Consider the following 24249-nt stretch of genomic DNA (forward strand, 5'->3'; position numbering starts at 1 on the left):
CAAATCTTTGCTCCGGCGAGATTAGAACACACAGTCTTTGCAGGTGTCTCAAAACATGGCTGAAGCGAAATAATTCCCGAATTTGTCTTTGAATTTCGGGAGTTTCCGCCCGGGAGAGGAGCTGAGTTTTTGTATGAGATGAAAAACAACGTGTAAGATGTCTGACTATTCAGGTTTGGTAACAGTGCGAGGTCATTTGAAATATTGATGCGTGTTTGTGTCTGGAGGGGGATGAAAAGACCCGAGCTTGATTTTCGTCTTAAATAAATCGAAAATAGAATTTTGAGGTGTGGATCTCGGATTCGGTTAACAACAATTAGGGGAAGTCCTAAAACAATGACTGATGCATTTTACCCATGTATTTCAGTGTTGAGAATGTTTTTTCGTGTCATTTACTATTATGTTTGACTGTTTTATTTCAGCAGGATTGATAAAATCTTTATAAATGTAGAAATAACGAAATCAGTAACACGTAAATTTATTCGGTAAAAATTTGATGACAATAATTTCCACAGTTCAAACATTCATAAGTAGTTCACATGCTATCGTAGATACAGACTAAACGGAAAACAAGAAATATACATGCAACAGAAATATTACGCGGCTGCTTACATCCCTTGTACTGTGTAAATTATGAGTCCTCGTACATGTTATACTCGCCGTTTGATCTCAGGAATTTCTTCTTAATTGTTCAATCCGCTGCATATTTCACAGACAATAAGAATGGGGTCCGAGGTACATTTACACAAAATTTCATTAGGATTGAGTAAGGGGCTCGGGAGTTAGAATTTTTTTCTACAGTACATGTCAAGCACGCCAATCGAAACTCGAATGCCCAAAAATTCATATCTCTCTTAAAAATAGGTCTGGTCATTAGTTGAGTAATCTAGAAAATAAAGGTTCAAGATGACAGATCTTGTAAAATCAGGCCAGGAAAACTAAATGGTTTTGTGAATAGGAAGAGGCGGGGGGGGGGGGGGGGGGGGGGGGGGGGGGGGTCGGTGCGTGTACTGTGTAAATTTAATTTCCAGGTATAGGCAATAAGCGCCGTTTAATTTCAGGAATTTTGTCTTAATTGTTCAATCTGCTGCATATTTCACAGACAATAAGAATGGGGTCCGAGGTTCATTTTCACAAATTTTCATTAGGATTGAGTGAAGGGCTTGGGAGTTAGAATTTTTTTATAGTACATGTCAAACACGACAATTGAAACTCAAATGCCAAAAACTTCATAACTCTGTTATTAATGAACGAATTGGTCTGGTAATTAGTACAGTAATCTAGAATGGTAATTAGTTAAAATTAAAGGCCCAAGATCAAAGATCAAGTAAAATCGGGCCAGAAAAACTAAATGATTTTATGAATTGGGAGGGGGGGGGTCGGTCGTTGATTGCTATATTAAACGTAGAATATTAAATTCTAAATATCACATATTACACAATTTCTAAATAAAATACATATGTTAGAACAATATATAAGCGTTGTTTGAAAGATGTAACTATTGATTTTTTTACATCTATTTATTCTTAGGCTCAAACACTCATAAATGGGTGGTCAGTTTTTAAACCTTGTCGCAGTCACCCGTTCGTTTGTATAGTTACGTGTATAAACTTCGGAGGCTTTTCTTAATCCCGACAGGCAACAGATTTGTATCAGTATATAGACATGCACAAAAAAAGGAAAAAGTACACCATCTTTAATAAAAATGACTTTTTAGCGTTGACTTCCAATCAGTAAGAAGACAATCATTTAACAATGAATTTCAAATTATTTGAATCCTTAGACATTATCCCGTAACTTGATATAAAATATGTATAATTTTTGGACGCCAATGTACATTTAGCTTCTATCCAATTTACTCCACGTTACCTGTACTAGTTCTTATTCAAATGCTAAAACATTTGTACGAGAGAGAGAGAGAGAGAGAGAGAGAGAGAGAGAGAGAGAGAGATTACATAGCGTGTTATAATGTTCAGGAAATCAATATATAAGCAACCTATGTCAATAAACGCATGTATACATGCATGTGTGTATCTATATATGGGATTAAATACTAAGCAGTCCTCCTTTTTAAGCCGAGTAGAATAACGTGGGTGCATTGCTGAATGTTGTGTGCATACAGTCATTGAGATGGCGGCATTTCTTTGATGCCGGCAAAGCGACCCAGCGAACTCTAATGTGGTCGAACTGCAGGGGCACTTCGGCGGCATGTCTTTGATGTCGGCGATGCGACGAGCGTCGTAATTTAGAGAGCTGCTGACAGAAAAGAGCTCTATATTTGTACTAAAAAAAGCCGCTATTTTTTTTTTATATATGACAAAAATAAAACGGAAAACATTCAAATCCATCATTTTAAAGATAAACCCATTAATCAAAACACAAATAAGAGAGAAAAAAGATTCGGCACTCAGGGACTGAACCCGGGTCGCCTGGGCACAAGTCCACCACTCTAACGACTGAGCTACGCAGACCCTCGCTTCAGAACTTTGGAGTCCAAAATCTCAAGAATGCGTGGATTGATTTTAAAACGAATTTCATATTCTGAAGTTTTGAGAGCGTCTCTATCGAATGAAAAAATAAAAAAAATTCAAATCCAAAAAATTTAAAAATTAAGGTTTTTCATTTCCTTCCGGTGACGACCGGAAGTGACGGCGGACATTTGGATATGCGAAGGGCACTGTGGCCGTTCACTCTCTACCTTCTCTGAAAATTTGAAAGTCATATCTTGAATACTTTTTGAGAAAAATTGTGAACAAGCAAAAACATAAAATCTTTAATATCTCGGTACCGGAAGTGACGACCAAAAAAATCTCGTGTAATTTTCTTACAAATTTTGTCATAAATAAGATCTGAAAGTTTCACGAAAATCGGCTGAAGCGTTTTTGAGAAAACGTGACAGAAAAAAAAAATAATAACTAGATACGATCTCGTTACGAGTAACGAGGAGGTCTTCCGTCCGATTTTTAGAAGAGGAAATGACCTTGCCTTTTATCTTCATCAACGAAACATATCAGGAAATGCAGATGTGATCTAAAAGAGCGATGGATGAAGGATTATCCACCCTGTAGGATCCTTAATTTTAAGGACCAGTCCCATTTTATTTCATATTAAATAAGAGGTCTTTTGACTTAATAACAGGTCTAATAACCTGTAATAAAAAGAAACCGAAGAAAAAAAAGAGGGTCTTCCTTTGTAAACGGAAGACCCTAATAGCAATAAGAATAGAAGGGTCTTCCGCTGAAGACGGAAGACCCTAATAATAAAAGACTGTTTTTGTCTAAATCTTAATTGAAGAGTGTTTTTCAACTTGTACTATAATTAGTATAATTTGTACTATAATTAATTATAATTAGTACAGTAATCTAGAATGGTACTTAGTTGAAATTAAAGGCCCAAGATCAAAGATCAAGTAAAATTGGACCAGAAAAACTAAATGATTTTATGAATTGGGGGGTTGGGGGGGTTGGTCGGTGACTTCTATATTAAACGTAGAATATTAAATTCTAAATATCACATATTTCACAATTTCTAAACAAAATACATATGTTAGAACAATGTATAAGCGCTGTATAAGCCACTGTACCATTGATTTGAAATTTACAAATCTCAAAATCTTAATTATGATTTTTATTTTGATATTTACTTTTATTCTAATATATGTATAGCATTAACATTAGGTACATGGAGATGAATGCAACAGGTCAAAACGTTTGAAATGGGCGGGAACAAATTGACGCGGACGTCTGATATATGAAGCGTATTTTCAATCCATCTCAGCATTTTTAATTTGCTATATAAGTTAATAGAAAAACATTTTATTTCATCAATAATAGTGATTTTATTTCATCAATAGTAATCGGATCCCCATCCGAGAGAGATTATACGCAGGGCAAAGCATATTGTCCGATGACTCGTCAAAAGTCTGAAACCAAGTGAGGGCGATTTTGAAACGGGGTTTATTCCCAGGGGAGAATAATTAATTCAAATTCCGATTTAATAAATTAAAACATATATTATACCCATATAAAAATGTTCTAGGCTAATTTATACGGATATGCACATTCATTGTTTATCTAGCTATAATGAGAGAGAGAGAGAGAGAGAGAGAGAGAGAGAGAGAGAGAGAGAAAATCATTAACCCCGCTGCTTAATCACTAATCCCGCTTTTGGGCGAACATGTACATGTTTATAGACTTTTGTAAATAAATCTAAACTTTATAAGACTGATTGTGAATGATAATAATCCCAATCCACCCTACCGTAATGATTTTTATAAATCAAAAGTGAATAACAGACTCTTTGTTTCAACAGTGTATATCAACGATCAGTGTTTACATCTGTTAATACATAGGCCCAAACACAGATACAAGGGTGGTCAGTTTTCACACCGTATCGCAGTCACCCGGTTGTCAAGGTGAGAGGGAGAGAGAGAGAGAGAGAGAGAGAGAGAGATTTCATAGTGTTTTATAGTGTTCAGGAAATCAATATATAAGCAACATATGTCAATAAACGCATGTATACATGCATGCGTGTATCTATATTGTTATGTGAATAAATACTAATCAGTCCTCCTTTAAAAGCCATGTAGAATATCGTTGGTGTATTGCAAAATTTTGTGTGCATACAATCATGGAGATAGCGGCATTTCTTTGATGCCGGCAAAGCGACCCAGTGAACTCTAATGCGGTCGTACTGCAGGGGCGCTTCGGCGGCATGTCTTTGATGCCGGCGATGTGACGAGCGTCTGAATTAAGCAAACTGCTGACAGAAACGAGAACTATATTTGTACTAAAAAAGCTGTTATTATTTTTATTTATGATAAAAATAAAACGGAAAACAATAAAAACCACCATTTTAAAGATAAAATCGTTAAAGAAAACAAAATTAGGGAAGAAAAAATAATCGGCACTCGGGGACGGAACCCGGGTCGCCTGGGCACAAGTCCAACACTCTAACGACTGAGCTACGCGGACTCTCGCTTCAGAACTTTTGAGCTCAAAATCTCAGGAATGCTTTGATCGAATTTAAAACGAATTTTATATTCTGAAGTGTTTTAGACGTCTCTATTGAATAAAAACATAAATAAAATTCAAGTTTAAAAAATTGAAAAATTAAGGTTTTTCATTTCCTTCCGGTGATGACCGGAAGTGACGGCGGATGTTCGGATATGCGAAGGGCACTGCGGCCGTTCACTCTCTACCTTCTCTGAAAATTTAAAAGTCCTATTTTGAATACTTTTTGAGAAAAATCGTGAACAAGCAAAAACATAAAATCTTTAATATCTCGGTACCGGAAGTGACGACCAAAAAAATCTCGTGTAATTTTCTTACAAATTTTGTCATAAATAAGATCTAAAAGTTTCATGAAAATCGGCTGAAGCGTTTTTGAGAAAACGTGACAGAAAAAAAAATTAATAATAATAATAATAATAGAGGAAAAGAAACAAAGCAAAAACAATAAGGTCTTCCGTTTCCAACGGAAGACCTTAATAATAATAATAATAGAGAAAAAGAAACAAAGCAAAAACAATAAGGTCTTCCGTTGGAAACGGAAGACCTTAATAATAAGAAAAGTGAAAAAGAAACAATAGAATAATAGTAGGGTCTTTAGCTGAAGACGGAAGACCCTAATAAAAATAAAGAGATAATCGCAGTCAATCACTTTATAACTTCGGGTTTCGGTATTCCATATCGAAAACGAAAGTTCTTTGTTCAAAGCAGCCATGTTTGAATGTTGACTTATGACAAACGGGTCAAACTGACAAAGATAAATTTGCCTGTTGTGCAACAGCTTACGTACGAAGGGATACTTGAAACATGCTAATATATTTGTGCCAATTTCGTGAAGTAAATTGAGGTTAAATCTTTCAATGCGTTGACATTTTCACTTGTGACCGTGTTTTTACGTTGTTTTGAATTTGGTTTATGCTTTATGGAAATATCGCCTGTATTTTGGAATTTTTACGTATCGAATCAAATATTGGCTTCGGTAAATCAGACAGTTAATTGTTTACCTGCGCAAAATGAGCAAAATCTAATGCACTAACAACATATTATATTATTAATTATACTATACATTCTATTGGTAATTCGGTACGATCTCTACATTATGGTTGTCAATGATTATAATGAAACGTGTTTTGTAAGATGCTCTGCATTTTCAGTCTAAACAGAGATTGTTTTTGCTGCTACAAATATATAGGTTAATAAATTGTGAAAAATAAATTTTGCTCTTTCTTTATTTTTAATTTAGTGCCTGTGTCTTTTGTTTTAATTGTTTACAATTTTCTCTTTACTGACTATATTCAGCTGTGTCAAGTTTCAAATTATAAGCAAGATACAGAGCTTTGCTCACAGAACTGAGGCCATGCTTTTGTTCATTTTGAATAGGAAATACCAAGTTATGTATCTTGCTAATAATTCTATGATTGACCCTGAAATTTTGATTGATCAATAGAAATGTCTTGCCAAAAGGATGATATGCTGTAACTACTTTCTGGTGCACCTTCTTCAACGATGAATTGCATAAAATCTACACAAAGAAGATGGGTGAATAAGGCGAGCAAAATGCCCATATGAGGAATGATTAGATACTGCAAAATTAAAATATCATTAAATCTAATAATTGTTTTAAAAATAATTAAAAACAATGTATATTTAACGTAACATCGGTTAGTAACCCTTTAGTATTTCAAATACTTGTAATAGGTTGATTCAAACTGGCAAATGTGTCTCAAAACCTCCAAATAATGTCATTTTTATAACTTCAATGCATTTTCTTTTATAGAGTGGGTCTGAACTCCATATTTTTGGTATAGTCTAAATGCGGTTTAATGGAATTTAACACAGGGCGAAAAACAATCTTTAAGCAAGTCCTTAAAGGTGGCGTAAAGGTGGCTTAAAGGAGATACAATCTTTAAGCCACCTTTAAGTCACCTTTAAGCTGAGCTTATAGGTCCTTAATGTCCAAACTTCTTTAAGTCACCTTTAAGCCATCTTTAAGCTACCTTTAAGCATCGTGGCATTTACGCTCCCTTTAAGTTGTCTTTAAACCATCTTTAAGTTCCCTTTAAGTCAGGTTTGATCTAACTGAACAATAAAAACATGTATTAAATGCAAAAGCTCTTTTATAGGGAGGGGAGGGGGTGATCCGCGTGATGATATAATTTCCAAGGAAGGGGAGGGGATGTTCCAGGCGGTTTTATTTTTCGTGCCATTAAACACATATCGCTATCATCAACACCGCTCCGATGGACACAGATTGCCGTTATAAAATTCTTTATAATTTTTTTTTTCAAAATTATTCAACATTATTGTAGGGGTGAGCGCAGTCTCTGTATCTGAATTTGTGTATGAAATTATATTTAATTATGTTTGTTTCCTATTATGAATTAATCGGTGAAATATCTCTCTCTCTCTCTCTCTCTCTCTCTCTCTTCATCCGGTTCTTAAACAAAATAAAGATAATGAACCAAAAATGCATGATTTAATTTAATAATCAGTTGAAGGTATGTATTTTTTTCAATTTTAATTATTTCTAGGTTTAATTCTAGATCTGCTAGATACATGTTAAAGATGAAAATACTCTCAACTGCCTTTGTTATATTGGGCAGGATATTACTGCTTTGTTTGTCTAGACATAGTTTTGTTCGTTTGTGTATATCTAATTAGAGTCTATTGTTTGTCCAACTTAAGAAAAACCCCGGAACTAACACAGAATACACAAGATATACACAACAGTTGTGTCTTGTGCCCAGGTGCATGTTTGTGTATATCTAATTAGAGTCTATTGTTTGTCCAACTTAAGAAAACCCCTGGAACTAACACAGAATATACAAGATATACACAACAGGTGTGTCGTGTGCCCAGGTGCAAGTCAGTGTTTCTAAAGGCGTTGAATCTTAGTATGTACGTGTATACGATAATTCTAGTGAATAAAAGTTTATTTACATTTGTAATTCATTTTCAAAGAATTATTTCCCAACTCTGTGTTTTAAAATGTTACGTCTACAAATTAAAGATACATGTATGTAAGAGTAAAATCTAGAGGCTAATTAATTCCTGTATCGGTGATCATAAATAGGGGTTAATTGTTTAAATATATGTATAAGAGTAAATATGTCACATACCCGGCCTGGTACATCATACAATTGTATGTACAAGTATATGTATACATCATTTGCAATTGCCACATGCAGTAAATACGTCACCCGTTATTGGTAATATTGTTTGTTATAGAATTGATAGTCTAAAAATCATGTATACAAGTAAATGTTTAAACATACTGGAACGACGCCGTGATCATGAAAACCGGGAAAATTGCATAGAACTAATACCCTAATAGTTTCAATGCATTTAATAAAAGAAATAATTTCATATTCTTCCTTGCATTTCATTTAGCTGTGAATTAGATGAACGTTTATCTACTCGGTTTAAATTTATTTCCTAAATAAGCCTAACGGTTTCCATTATGGTATAATATATTTTTTTTTTCACTGAAGACCAAGTTCCGTATTTCATTCTAAATATATGTATGCATGTAATTTATAAATTAGATATGATTGATTGTTACAATTTGAATGGAAGTCAAAATCTTTACAAGTAAAAAATACACATTGAATACATTGATTCAATATCCACTGATATATAGAATATAAAAACCTCCCTAGATATGTAAGAAGCCGTGGCGCAGAGGAAGCGAGGTGATGCTGGTAAACGAAGGGTCGCGGGTTCAATCCTCATCTTGGGCGTTACGATTATTTTTTTTTTCATTTTATTTTCTAGAACAAAAACCGTTTTTAATACCTTATCTTTCATTATCATATAGTTAATATATTTTGTTGGTAAATTAAGCACAACATTGAATTAAAAGATTTTTAATGGCTTAAAGGTGGCTTAAAGATGGCTTAAAGGTAGCTTAAAGAAGTTTGGACATTAAGGACCTATAAGTTGTCCTTAAAGGTGGCTTAAAGGTGGCTTAAAGATAGTCTTTAAGCTGCCTTTAAGCCATCTTCACGCTTTCTTTAAGACATCTTTAAGCAACACATATAGCTTAAAGGTAGCTTAAGATGGCTTAAAGATCGTCTTTAAGCTACCTTTAAGCATCTTTAAGGAGAACTTAAAGATGGTCATTCATCCTGTGTAAACCGATTTTAATCAACAAAAATGTGGAGAGATGACCCACTATACTTTAAAATGTCATTTTGTAGCCCAACAATTGAACGTTTTGGAAAAAAAATACAAGTCCGTAAATTCGTGGCCAACGTCTCATAAAGCATTTAAACAACACACTTTGTTGTGAATAAAATGGCTCAGTGGTTAGAACACCAGACATGTGGTAACTTGATAGAACATAGTTTTTTAGGTTGTAGGTTCGATACCACCAAAACTTTAGGATTACAGTATTTCACGGAATTTAGGTCGATACGGTTTATTGGGCGAAGGAGGCCGTTTTTAGCCATAATATAAAAAAAAGTATAAATAGGTCGACTTCGAAGAATTGGTCGAAAAATTACCGCTAGTTCTAATGAATAAATGGTTTAAACCAATAACGTTATCATATAGTAGCCTTTAATCTTATTTCACAGTTTTAAACAAAAGGGAAATAAAATGTATTTCTTGAAAACATCGTAAGAAAATGTCTGAAATTGCGTCAAAATTTTCAAACCAAATAATTCAGTACAGCCGGTTTTAATTTAAGATCGTTTTTTATTACTTCCCTGCCATGTGTACAAACTGGTGTTAACCGGGGGATAGTTACCTAGCCTGGAGGCATGACTACGGTAGCACATGCCACCCTGTGTCTCTATGTGACTTTTTACTGTGTATATACACACGAGTCAACCTCTGATCTTATTGAAGCCTGGAGGCATGAGTAGCACGTGCTGAGAGTTCAACTGTGTATAAACAAAGTCAGCGCTACCCAGACTGATTTCAGAGACACCTGGCTAAAATTTCATCGAAAGTTTTATGTTGAATATACAGAAAAAAACTTGTTCATGTATTCTATTATGAAAACAAATTGGTTTTTTTTTATTTCTACCCGACGATATTTCCCCCCGTAATTACCCTTTGTACGGTTCTCATTTTACTTTTACCACGCGAAATCGATTTCCTGTTTATCGTAAGCACACGATCAAAATGCATGACAGCATTTAATGATTCAGTCAGTGATCTAAGTAAGAAATGTAAGAAGAAATAAATCTATTTACATTTAATTTTGTTTAAATGATAAATTACTTCAGTATATTGATTAAAATCCATACGATTTTTACACAGAAATTCAAGCAGTATTATAGTAAACACTCATGATTTTATTGAAGGGTTGCATAAATTTTTGCAAAATTCCAACCATAAAAAAAAAAAAAACATAAATTGGGCGAAGCGATGAATAGGGCGAGGTCCACATGTCAGGGGAAAAAAGTATCGACCTAAATTCCGTGAAATACGGTAATTATTTTTTTCTTATCATTTTTTGAAAAATTTCAAACTGAATATTGTTAGAAATTACCCTTTTGTAAACTTGTATAAAACATATCAAATGTATTTAATTGAAAAAGTGAAAAATTTGAAGTTGTATTTTACTACTAAACCAAATGGGCAGTTGTACTATCTTATTCCCCCATCTTCTTTTTGATAGTTTTTCGAACACAAGTATATGAAAACGACTCCTTTTAAACAGTTTCCATAGTCCTGACACGTTATTATTATTATGAGAATAAAAGCATTATCGCTGTTCTTAAAACTTATTGCAACAGAAAATCATCTTTGTTTGTAGACATTTTTTGTTTTTTAATAAAGATGAAAATAATGGGTAGGCCTTGGTACAATAGAGCGACATACCTGCCAATACATTGATTTGAATTATAGCTCTTTAACATATGTGACAACATTTTTCAGTGAAGTTTATTCTTCAATCAAGTGAGTAAGGATATGAAACGTCATACGAAATGAATTCATGCCTGGTAAATGGCAATCGTTTATAATGGAGATGGCCAATTAAATTTTTTAATGTTTTTAATTTGAGGAATTGAGCGCATTTATTCTGATGCATTGAGGTTCACTTTTCTTCTTTCACATATAGGATTTTTAAAAATAAAATATAATAACTAGTTTAAACGGCCATATAAAGCCAGTGTTGTTCAGGTGAGCGATGTGGCCCATTGGGCCTCTTGTTTGTTTACTTTTTATGTGGTTGAATAGAAAATTCCAAATCGATATCTAAAATGAATATAAAAATGATAAGATCTGTTAATATATGTTTAAAATGAATTTATTAAGCAGATAGAAAATCGGTTTGGAAAAGATCTTTACATGTATATTGAACCAATGTAAACAAAAACAGGGCACGGGCCCTCTTTACATAACAGAGAATCTTGCTGATAGCCTCACTACTTACATTTAAGTTTTGGTTGATCATTAGAAATAGAAAAATAAAATTTGACCAAAATCATGACCACCCCTTTAAATTATAACATGTATATTTTGAAATTTTAGATTAATTTTAATTGTATTTTATAGATGGCTGGCAGTTCGTCTAGAATTTGTCGGCAATAGCGTTGTCTTCTTCGCTTGTTTATTTGCTGTTTTTGGAAGAGCTACGTTGACAGGTGGAACAGTTGGATTATCAGTGACATATGCTTTGAATGTAAGTTCAATAAACTTAGACTTTGGGAAACTTGAAAAAGGATAATAAATTAAACACATATGCAGAATATCTAATGCCTTTGTAATCATTATGGTCCCTCTGTGCGGGCGCCCTATAGTCATCATTCTGTCTGTCCATCTGAGATTGCTTGTCCGGAGCATATCTTCTTTCCCCTTGGCCCAATCTGACTCATACTTCACCCATAGAGTACCTTTGGGTAAAGGCTGTGCAGTGATCTTAAAGAATGTTTTAGGTCTAAGGTTAAGGTCATAGCAGAATTATATATAAAATCCTTGTCTGGGGCTTATCCTCCTTCCCCTTGGTCCAATCTGGCTCATACTTCACTAACAGAGTGTCTATGGTCAAAGGGTGTGCAGTGATCTTGAATGAAGTTTGTAGATCAAGGATCAAGGTCATATCAGACCACGCAAAAATCCTTTTTTCAGAGCATATATTCTTTCTATTAAGGTAGTATGGGACACCTCCGCGTATTGTTATGACATATGGTTTATCGAAATAAACAATAAAATGGAGTAAAATTATATAAGTAGTTTCTTTCTCAATATTGTCATTTAACAGCGTAGCGCAGTGGGTTAGAGGGTAAACTAGGAATCTGAAAGTCGAGAGTTCGAATCTTGTATGGGGTTTTACAAATTTTATCTCTTCAAATATTTTCAAAATCTATTTTGCTGAAATATTGTAAAATCCTAAACTATTTAAAGTATTCTAATTATTATGAAGATTAATCTACATTAATATTGACAGAGGTCCCTTACCACCTTAAGCTCTATTTTGGCTCATGCCTCACATAAACAGAGCTTTTGAGTAAAGGGTGTGTAGTGACTTTAAACCATTTTTTCAAGGTCAGATGTGAAGGTCATACCCAAATAATATGAAAAATCCTTGTCCAGAGCAGATCTTCTATCCTTTTGTTCTTATCTGGCTCATACTTCACCCATATGGTGCCTTTGATCAAAGTATATGCAGTTGATTATACAAACATCTATTCCAATAAATTACTGATAATAAGAAACACAAATTGTTCTCAAGAACATGTCTGCCTAAGTAAATCAAAAAAGATTAATCATTAGCTGCTTCAAAAATACACCAGGGACATCGATGAAAAAGAGTGTAACTTACTGATCAAACATGTTGAGAAAAGAAAAAAGATATCTTAGTAGAACAAAAACTGCCTTGTTATGAAGAATGAATAATTTTAAATTCTATTCACTTTATTACGAGTAATTAGGGCCCCGCAAGGATTTGCGGGTGCCCTATAGTAATCACTCTGTCCGTCCATCCTTCTGTCCGTCCGTCTGTCACTCTTCCGTCCACAAATTTCCTGTTTTTTTCTAATAACTTTTTTTATGGTTGCCCAATCAAGTTCAAATTTGGTATGGTAGTTCAGTAGGCAGAAATACATATTTTGATGCTAAGTTTGGTTCTCTATGTCTTCTGGTTTGGAGCTGGGGTGGTGGGGTAGATTCCTAACTATGCATAAGAAGAATGGGCAAAGAGAGATAACTGCTGAGAATGAATGGGCAAAGAGAGATAACTGCTGAGAATGTTACCATTGTATACATGGAAGGCTGTGCAATATTTGTCCTTTGGGATTAATTAACCTTCCACAGGAAGAAAATCCTAAGCTTTATCTTTATCTGTCACATTGAGATTAATAACTGCACTGCCTGTGTCTGCAAATGAACTTTGTTTTGAAGTTAAGGTCAATTTTGAATGATGTGTAGTATTGTGTACATTCTTTGAAATATGGATTTGAAATATAATATTCATATTTTTTTTGGTTAAAATACCGTACACAATGATTTATGATAGTTTTATTGAATAGAGGCAAAGCCTAGGTATCATTGCATTGGTATCAATTCTTTGTTTTTTTAACAAATTTTATTTCATCCCATGTTAACCCACTTTATCCCGTGGATATGACTCATTGGATATTTTTTTGATATTCCACAGTTGTGACTTTCCAATGGGATTTGCCTAGGCATAATGAAGTAAAAATAATGTAGAGTTTTATAAACAGTGTAAACATTGATTGCGGTGAATAAAATATGGGATAAATAGAATCTCATGATTTGTAGTATAATATGATTTTTATCCAACTTGTGTGTTTTATCCCCTCACTAAGGCTCAAGAAAAAAACACTTTAATTGTTGGATGAAAATCATATCCAACTACAAATCACGAGATCCTATATATTCCAGTTCTTTACATCTTCTGCCGGGCATTTATTTTTCATCATTGTTAATATAAAGAGGATGGAATTCAAAGTTTTTTTCACTTCTCTATATTAATTGTCATAGCGGGGCCCTTCCTGACTGGTCAGTTTTCTAGTTGATTAAGAAAAGGACTATATATGGTTTAAGCCTAAATTGGCCCCCTAAATATGAACATTGTCATTTTACTGTAATTCTTTGTTTTATTTGTACAAATATACATTTGAAGTTTTTTCATAATTTTCATTTTGATTTAAGTACCAACAATTTAAAAATATGACATCAAAAAGTTTACCTTTTCCCGCCATTTTCTCATTTTAAGCATAAAACGGCTTGTTTTTAGGTAGTTTTTCTTTAAGGAAACATTGAGCGACTGCTTGAACAAACAAAATATTTTCACCAAAGATGTATCTATCCAATACTTATAAGTGACAAAAAGTTCGTTCTTGTTCAAAGAGTCGCTCTATATTTCCCATTCGAAAAAAGATAAGAAAAATGTCATTTTTTGATTGGTTTTGATTAAATTATAAAAATAGCGTCACTTCTGACGTCATAAACTGCCAGTGAGTGCATATAAATCAAATAAATAGGTGAAAAACATATTTCCTGTCAACTCTTTTATAAAATAACACAGCATATTAATGTACCTGAATCATTTTAAAAATAGCGAATTTTGGGGGCCAAATTTGACTAATATCATATATAGTTCTTTTAGTAGAATATTGGTTTAACTGAGCGATAGTCGAGTACACGATGACATCCCTAATTTATTCACCTACAGACAGTAGAATCTAAATAACAATAGACAGGGCATCATTAGACTTTAAAAAAAATATAAACAGATGAACTATATATGATTTTAGTCAAATTTGGCCCCCAAAATTCGCTATTTTTAAAATGATTCAGGTACATTAATTTGTTGTGTTATTTTATAAAAGAGTTGACATGAAATATGTTTTTCACCTATTTATTTGAAATTATTATTATTTAAAATTAACCAAAAATTGACATTTTTCTTATCTTTTTTCGAATGGGAAATATAGAACGACTCTTTGAACTAGAACGAACTTTTTGTCACTTAGGCCAGCATTTTTTGAAATTTCGATTTACAAACCCGCCGACCCTATTTTTTTAAAAATTCAAATAAAAATAAAAGGACCAGAACTAGCTATTAATTTTATTTTTTCCTCCGACCCGAAATTTTCTTTCTGGTAAAAATAAAAATAATGTTGATGCAATCACGTACATGTAGTCTGAATTATTGTTTTTCATGCATTGATTAAAAAGACCAAGTTCTTTCCGATCAAGTCACAGGCACTAGAAGTCACAAAAAAAACACCATTGGGCCTACTCCTGTTTGCTTTCGTCCAACCCTACAATTTACGACCCTATTAAGTTTTGTGATCGGCAACGTAGCCAGAATTTCCTCAAGAAAGAGAAGTTGAAGTCTTTTTCTATCACAATTCCGTAAATTAAAAAAAAAAAACCTCATTGGCGCAAGAAAATGATAAGTTACTTATTTAAAAAAACATTTTTTGCAAAATAAATTCTAAAATAATCATAATTTAACCGTTTGGAAATAGATCCTCTACATAACGGTTGTAAGTGGGTCATAGGGTTGGACTAATAACCCTAAACAGACTGAACACAGGAGCCTTATGACTGAAGGAAAGAGAATGATTTTATTTGTCATTAAGCTAACAAAATAACGAAACATTTCCTTCATTAAAGGTATAATTACATAAATAAATAAAATTTTAAAAATTAGTTCGTCTTTTTTAAATAAAAAAAAATTGTTTGATTTTTTACTGACATTTATGGACATGCTTCTAATCCAATTTATTTTCAGTAACAATATTTTATATTTTGAATTTGTGAATAGCATTGTTAACTTAATCAGATGAAGGATTTCTCAAACTTCTTCCTATTTTTCTGCAAGGAAGAAGTGAAAACTCCCTTAATTTTTTTGGTCTTAATGTATAGGTACAGTATGTACTTGCATATATATACATGTAATTATATATAAAACTAGACACTTGTTGCAAAAGCAACAAAAAGGTCTTCCGTTTTGATATACATGTATCAATTTAACTGTAAGACATTGCTTTTCTGACATAGAAAAAGAAGTGGATATGATAATTATTGTGAATGATATATCCAGACGTTACTTACATGTAAAACAACGAGAATGAAAAAGAAACCAATTTTTGAAGTACTTTCTGTGACGACCGGAAGCAACGCCGATCTAAACAAAAATGTTAACCATTTGTACAATCATAAGTTAATCCTTCCTCAGAGTTTGGTTGTTCACGTCTCTGCCAAACCTAAGATCTCTTTGAAACAATAGTTTTTGTCCCGGGGCCGGAAACAGACGAACGGAAGTGATTAATAAAAACAAAAGCTGGTATTTCTCGTACATTTGCTTAGCGTACATCACTGTTTATCAGGCTATATGAAACACCCAATAAAATCAGTTAAACTTGTTAAAAACATGATTTGTTTGAACCCTTCCGGTAAGAACCGGTTCTTAAAGCTGACAGAATTAAACCCATTAAACATATCCCCAATCAAATTTCTATTAATCAAGAGAGCTTCGTGTCTGAATCACTTACAGTGACAAAAATCTCGCGGACATCAAATTTGTAAAGATGAAAGTTACACAGATATATATGAGATTCTCACTGGAAGTAAAATTTATTTGCTAATTTAACATTATATAGATGACATATGTAAGATTATATACTGATATTTTCTTTTTATGTAAAATGAATAATATTTGGAAAAAACCCCAAATTTTTGAAGTGCTTCCGGTGACGACCGGAAGTTACGCCGAACAATACAATATAGTGTAAACACATGAACATACATACTTCTATCATCCCACAAAGTTTGATTATTCAAGTCGTCACCGTTTTTAAGATCTCTAGGAATCAAGGTTTTTTTGTTTCGGGACAGGAAACGGAAAAACGGAAGTGTTCGATGAAAATGAAAGTTAGTATTTCTTAACCATTACACAACAGGACTTTATTGGGTATCAATTTGTCTTACATTGTCAAAGTTTGTTTGAACTCTTCGGGTGTGGACCGGAAGTGACGGTTGACAAAATGAGAGCGGTTAAACACATCTTCTATCAAATGTCTACCAGCCATGTAAGCTTTGTGTCTTGGTCACTTACAGTTTATGAGATCTCGCTGTAATAATAGTTGTTTTTAAAAGAGTACCTGAGATATTTGAAATATCTGAACGGAAGTATTTTCTTTTTTTTTTTGTTAATCATCGGATAGATGACATATGAAAGTGCTTATACTTATATTTCAATTTTGTGTTAAAGAAATAAAATGCGTAAAAACATAATTTTGAAGTGCTTCCGGTGACGACCGGAAGTTACGACGAACAAAACAAAATAGTTTAAACACATCTACAACTATAGGTCTATTATCCCTCAAGGTTTGGAGGTTCAAGTCTTTATCGTTTCTGAGATCTCATTGTCCATAGCTTTTTGTCGTGGGACAGGAAACGGACGACAGAAAGTGAATTTTGAAAAAATGAAAAAAAAAACCTGGAGATATTATAGTTCTTTATCAGTCCTAAAAATTTCAAGAAAATCCATCCAGCCATCTCTGAGAAATCGGGTTAAACTTTTAAAAAACTTGATTTGTTTAACCTCTTCCTGTGTGGACCGGAAGTGACGGTCGACCAAATAAAAACGGTTAAACACATCTTCTATCAAATGTCTATCATCCCTGTAAGTTTCGTGTTTTGATCACTTACAGTATCTGAGATCTCGGGGTTCAAACATTTACTTTAAAAAAGGCTTCATGAGATATTTGAGATATCTCACCGGAAGTAGAATTATTATGCTTATTAATCATCGGAAAGATGACATATGTAAGCATTTTTACTCATATTTCAATTCTCCGAGAAATATATTAAATGCATAAAAGCATAATTTTTGAAGAGCTTCCGGTGACGACCGGAAGTTACGACGAACAAAACAAAATAGTTTAAACACATCTACAACTATAGGTCTATCATCCCTCAAAGTTTGGATGTTCAAGTCTTTATCGTTTCTGAGATCTCATTGTCCATAGCTTTTTGTCGCGGGACAGGAAACGGACGACAGGAAGTGAATTTTAAAAAAATGAAAAAAACGCCTGGAGATATAATAATTTTCTGTCAGTCCTGAAAATTTCAAGAGAATCCATCCAGCCATCTCTGAGAAATCTTGCGGACAAAAAACGGACAAAAAAAAAAAATAATAATAATAATAATAACTAGACACTTGTTGCAAAAGCAACAAAAAGGTCTTCCGTTTTGATATACATGTATCCATTTAACTGTGAGACATTGCTTCTCTCACATAGAAAAAAAAGTAGATATGATATTTATTGTGAATGATATATCCAGACGTTACTTCCATGTAAAACAACGAAAATGAAAAAGAAATCAATTTTTGAAGTACTTTCTGTGACGACCGGAAGCAACGCCGATCTAAACAAAAATGTTAACCATTTGTACAATCATAAGTCAATCCTTCCTCAGAGTTTGGTTGTTCACGTCTCTGCCAAATCTAAGATCTCTTTGAAACAATATTTTTTGTCTCGGGACCGGAAACAGACAAACAGTAATGATTAATAAAAACAAAAGCTGGTATTTCTCGTACATTTGCTAGGCGTACATCACTGTTTATCAGGCTAGATGAAACACCCGAAAAAGTTAGTTAAACTTGTTAAAAACATGATTTGTTCGAACCCTTCCAGTAAGAACCGGAAGTGACAGTTGGCAAAATTAGAGTCGTTAAACACATCCCCAATCAAATTTCTATCAATCATGAGAGCTTCGTGTCTCAATCACTCACAGTGACAAAAATCTCGCGGACATCAAATTTGTAAAAAGGAAAGCTACAGAGATATATTTGAGATATCTCAACGGAAGTAAAATTTATTTGCTAATTTTACATTATATAGATAACATATGTAAGATTATATACTGATATTTTCATTTTATGTAAAATGAATAAAATATGAAAAAAAACCCAAATTTTTGAAGTGCTTCCGGTGACGATCGGAAGTTACGCCGAACATTACAATATAGTGTAAACACATGCACATACATAGGTCTATCATCCCACAAAGATTGATTGATCAAGTCGTCACCGTTTTTGGGATCTCTAGGAATCAAGGTTTTTTGTCTCGGGACAGGAAACGGACAAACGGAAGTGTTCGATGAAAATGAAAGTAAGTCATTCTTAACCATTACACAACAGGACTTAATTGGCTATCAATTTGTCTTACATTGTCAAACAAAAACAGTTAAACTCTTAACCAACTTGAATTGTTTGAACTCTTCCGGTGTGGACCGGAAGTGACGGTTCACAAAATTAGAGCGGTTAAACACATCTTCTATCAAATGTCTATCATCCCTGTAAGTTTCGTGTCTTGGTCATTTACAGTTTATGAGATCTCGCTGTCGTAATATTTGTTTTAAAAAGACTACCTGAGATATTTGAGAGATCTCACCGGAAGCGATTTTTTTTGTTTATTAATCATCGGATAGATGACATATCAAAGCGTTTATACTTATATTTCAATTCTGTGTTAAACAAATAAAATGAGTAAAAACAAAATTTTTGAAGGGCTTCCGGTGACGACCGGAAGTTACGACGAACAAAGCAAAATTTTAAACACATCTACAACTATAGGTCTATCATCCCACAAAGTTTGATTGTTCAAGTCGTCACCGTTTTTGAGATCTCTAGGAATCAAGGTTTTTTGTCTCGGGACAGGAAACGGACAAACGGAAGTGTTCGATGAAAATGAAAGTTAGTATTTCTTAACCATTACACAACAGAACTTTATTGACTATGAATTTGTCTTACTTTGTCAAACAAAAACAGTAAATCTCTTAAACAACTTGGATTGTTTGAACTCCTCCGGTGTGGACCGGAAGTGACGGTTCACAAAATAAAAACGGTTAAACACATCTTCAATCAAATGTCTATCATCCATGTAAGTTTCGTGTCTTGGTCACTTACATTTCATGAGATTTTGCTGTCATAATATTTGTTTTAAAAAGACTACCTGAGATATTTGAGACATCTCACCGGAAGTAATTTTTTTTTGTTTATTAATCATCGGATAGATGACATATGAAAGCGTTTATACTTATATTTCAATTCTATGTTAAACAAATAAAATGCGTAAAAACATGATTTTTGAAGTGCTTCCGGTGACGACCGGAAGTTACGACGAACAAAACAAAATTTTAAACACATCTACAACTATAGGTCTATCATCCCTCAAAGTTTGGAGGTTCAAGTCTTTATGGTTTCTGAGATTTCATTGTCCATAGCTTTTTGTCGCGGGACAGGAAACGGACGACAGGAAGTGAATTTTGACAAAATGAAAAAAAACGCCTAGAGATATTATCATTTTCTATCAGTCCTGAAAATTTCAAGAAAATCTATCAATCCATCTCTGAGAAATCTTGTGGACAAAAAAGGGGAAAAAAAATAATAACTAGACTCTTGTTGCAAAAGCAACAATAAGGTCTTCCGTTTTGATATACATGTATCTAAGATCTCTTTGAAACAATATTTTTTGTCTCGGGACCGGAAACGGATAAACGGAAGTGATTGATAAAAACAAAAGCTGGTATTTCTCATACATTTGCTCAGCGTACATCACTGTTTGTCAGGCTAGATGAAACACCCAGGAAAGTCAGTTAAACTTGTTAAAAACATGATTTGTTTGAACCCTTCCGGTAAGAATCGGAAGTGACAGTTGACAAAATTAAAGCCCTTAAACACATCCCCAAACAAATTTCTATCAATCATGAAGGTTTCTTGTATTAATTGCTTACAGTGACAAAAATTTCGCGGATATCAAATTTGTAAAAAGGAAAGCTACATAGAGACATTTGAGATATCTCACCGGAAGTAAAATTTATTTGCTAATTTAACATTATATAGATTACATATGTAAGATTGTAAACTGATATTTTCATTTTATGTAAAATGAATAAAATATGAAAAAAAAAAAATTTTTTAAAGTGCTTCCGGTGACGACCGGAAATTACGCCGATCAAATCAAAATAGTGTATACACATGTACATACATAGGTCTATCATCCCACAAAGTTTGATTGTTCAAGTCGTCACCGTTTTTGAAATCTCTTGGAAACAAGGTTTTTTGTCTCGGGACAGGAAACGGACAAACGGAAGTGTTTAATGAAAATGACAGTTAGTATTTCTTAACCATTACACAACAGGACTTTATTGCTATCAACATATCTTATATTGTCAAACAAAAACAGTTAAACCCTTAAACAACTTGAATTGTTTGAACTCTTCCGGTGTTAACCGGAAGTGACGGTTGACAAAATGAGAGCGGTTAAACACATTTTCTATCAAATGTCTATCAGCCATGTAAGTTTTGTGTCTTGGTCACCTACAGTTTCTGAGATCTCGCCGAAATAATATTCGTTTTAAAAAGAGTACCTGAGATATTTGAGATATCTCACCGGAAGTAATTGTTTTTTGTGTATTAATCATCGGATAGATGACATATGAAAGCGCTTATTCTTATATTTCAATTTTGTGTTAAAGAAATAAAATGCGTAAAAACATAATTTTTGAAGTGCTTCCGGTGACGACCGGAAGTTATGACGAACAAAACAAAATAGTTTAAACACATCTACAACTATAGGTCTATCATCCCTCAAAGTTTGGAGGTTCAAGTCTTTATTGTTTCTGAGATTTCATTGTCCATAGCTTTTTGTCGCGGGACAGGAAACGGACGACAGGAAGTGAATTTTGAAAAAATAAAAGAAATGCCTGGAGATATTATCGGTCTTTATCAGTTCTAAAAATTTCAAGAAAATCCATTCAGCCATCTCTGAGAAATCTGGTTAAACTTTTTAAAAACTTGACTTGTTTGAAATCTTCCTGTGTGGACCGGAAGTGACGGTCGACAAAATAAAAACGGTTAAACACATCTTCTATCAATTGTCTATTATCCCTGTAAGTTTCGTGTCTTGATCACTTTCAGGTTTTGAGATCTCGGGGTTCAAACATTTTTTTTTAAAAAAGGCTACATGAGATATTTGAGATATCTCACCGGAAGTAGAATTTTTATGTTTAGTTAACATCGGAAAGATGCAATATGTAAGCATTTATACTTATATTTCAATTCTCCGAGAAATATATTAAATGCGTAAAAGCATAATTTTTGAAGAGCTTCCGGTGACGACCGGAAGTTACGACGAACAAAACAAAATAGTTTAAACACATCTTCAACTATAGGTCTATCATTCCTCAAAGTTTGGATGTTCAAGTCTTTATCGTTTCTGAGATCTCATTGTCCATAGCTTTTTGTCGCGGGACAGGAAACGGACGACAGGAAGTGAATTTTGAAAAAATGAAAAAAACGCCTAGAGATATTATCATTTCCTATCAGTCCTGAAAATTTCAAGAAAATCCATCCAGCCATCTCTGAGAAATCTAGTGGACAAAAAAAGGAAAAAAAAAAGAATAATAATAATAATAATAATAATAAGAAACATTACAATCACTATAAGGTCTTCCGTTGGAAACGGAAGACCTTAATAAGAAACATTACAATCACTATAAGGTCTTCCGTTGGAAACGGAAGACCTTAAAAAAAAAAAAAACCTTTGTTTTTATACATGCATATACAATATATTAACACAAATTTTTAGTGCCCATGGATAAAATATGTTATGATAAGAACATCATCAACAACCAAAATTACTTATATATTTAAAAAATGGCAGCTCCTGGACATGTGTTCTTATTTTAAAAATAAAAAAAATATTGTTGAAAAATTGTTTTATTTTTATTTTTTTTCTCGACGGACAAATTTTTCAATTTTATTTTTATTTTTTTTCCCTCCTCCTACCCAAATAATTTGAAAAATATTTCGTAAATCTAAAAATTAAAAAATGCTGGCCTTATAAGTATTGGAAAGATACATCTTTGGTGAAAATATTTTGTTTGTTCAAGTAGTCGCTCAATGTTTCCTTAAAGAAAAACTGCCTCAAAACAAGCCGTTTTATGCTAAAAATGAGAAAATGAGAGGATTTTGATTTTTCATAATTTATCAAAAAAATATCAGCTATTGAACTTAGACATTTTATGGCAAAATATTACATATAGGGTACCCTATTGTCAAATATCTCCTCTTACAGTTTTCAAGACAGCAAGTTGTTCTTTTGCAAATCAATTGTACATATATATCAAAGGTGTGCATATTGCTAGGATTTTGATTTCTGAAAATTTATTTTAAAAAATACCAGCTGTTGAACTTAGTTTGTTTCTAATTAAGTTAAACAAAACAAAAAGACAAAATATCAATTTTTGAGTACTTTCTGTGACGACTGGAAGTTACGCCGGATCATACAGAACATAGTAAACATATCTTCATACATAGTCTTGACTTTCCTCAAAGTTTGGATGTTCAAGTTTTTGTTAGTTATAATATCTCGTTGAGAAATGGCTCTTTAGTTTATGTTTCCACAATATCACATTTGCATGGATAATCTCAGAAACAATATTACAAGTACGTTTAAATGTTCATAGAAAATTTGTCTTATATTCTGTTCATCAAAGGAATACGGGATATATCTAACTCAGTGCATTTAATATAAAATATACTGAGAGTTCCGAATGTCAACATGGTGTGTAAATTCGAAGCGAGTAAAAAACATTGGTGAAAAAGTGTTGAATTCTTCATAAAAATGAATTAAATTTTTAGATGAAAAGTTGACTGTTATTTTCAATGCAGCCTCACTAATTTTCTCCAAAATCGTTTCGGAGCGATTCTGAATTTTTTTTGCTACATTACGAGTATATGGGAGGCATCTAGTTCCTTTAGCTATGCCATTAGGGTAAATACAATAGTGTCGAAAGGACATTTCTGAAAATGGACAATACAAGTGACCCAGGATAAGTTCTTTGTTTACGATCTCTGTTATAACGCTAGCCGAGTTTAATGAGGCTGACTTTATATTTTTGCATTCAAGAGAATTTTTTGGAAGCCAGTTTGAAAGCCGAAACGTAAACCATTCATTAAATATTCTGTAGAATCGGTGTCGAGATGATCTTGTAGAAGGATTGAAGACTGTCTATGTTGATGGGCTTTATTATTTTCTTATCAAAGTTGGTAATTTCATTTTTTTGAAAGCCCCATTTGTGTGGGGCTGCTGGGAGTTTTTTGAGCTACAATTTTGTTTAGAGTGGTCTCCTCTGCAGTTGATGCAGATGTAAGTGTTCTTTGCATCTAAATATGTGACAGTCTTAGAAGCCATTGATTCAAATTTCTCTATCTTCATGAAATTCTGTCCGACGTCCA

At 33.2% G+C, this 24249-nt stretch overlaps 1 protein-coding gene across 6 annotated transcripts in view; it reads left to right on the plus strand.

The window, feature by feature from the left end:
* Positions 1-24249, plus strand: part of LOC128168234 (multidrug resistance-associated protein 1-like) — a 404229-nt gene that overhangs the window by 335376 nt on the left and 44604 nt on the right. For all 6 annotated transcript variants that reach the window (XM_052834423.1, XM_052834426.1, XM_052834422.1 and 3 more), the window contains one exon: positions 11520-11646. In XM_052834423.1, the coding sequence (XP_052690383.1) occupies positions 11520-11646 (127 nt within the window). The remainder of the gene's footprint in view (positions 1-11519; positions 11647-24249) is intronic.

The sequence above is a fragment of the Crassostrea angulata genome, chromosome 10 (genome assembly GCF_025612915.1).
Source record: "Crassostrea angulata isolate pt1a10 chromosome 10, ASM2561291v2, whole genome shotgun sequence".
Classification (NCBI taxonomy): Eukaryota; Metazoa; Mollusca; class Bivalvia; order Ostreida; family Ostreidae; genus Magallana; species Magallana angulata.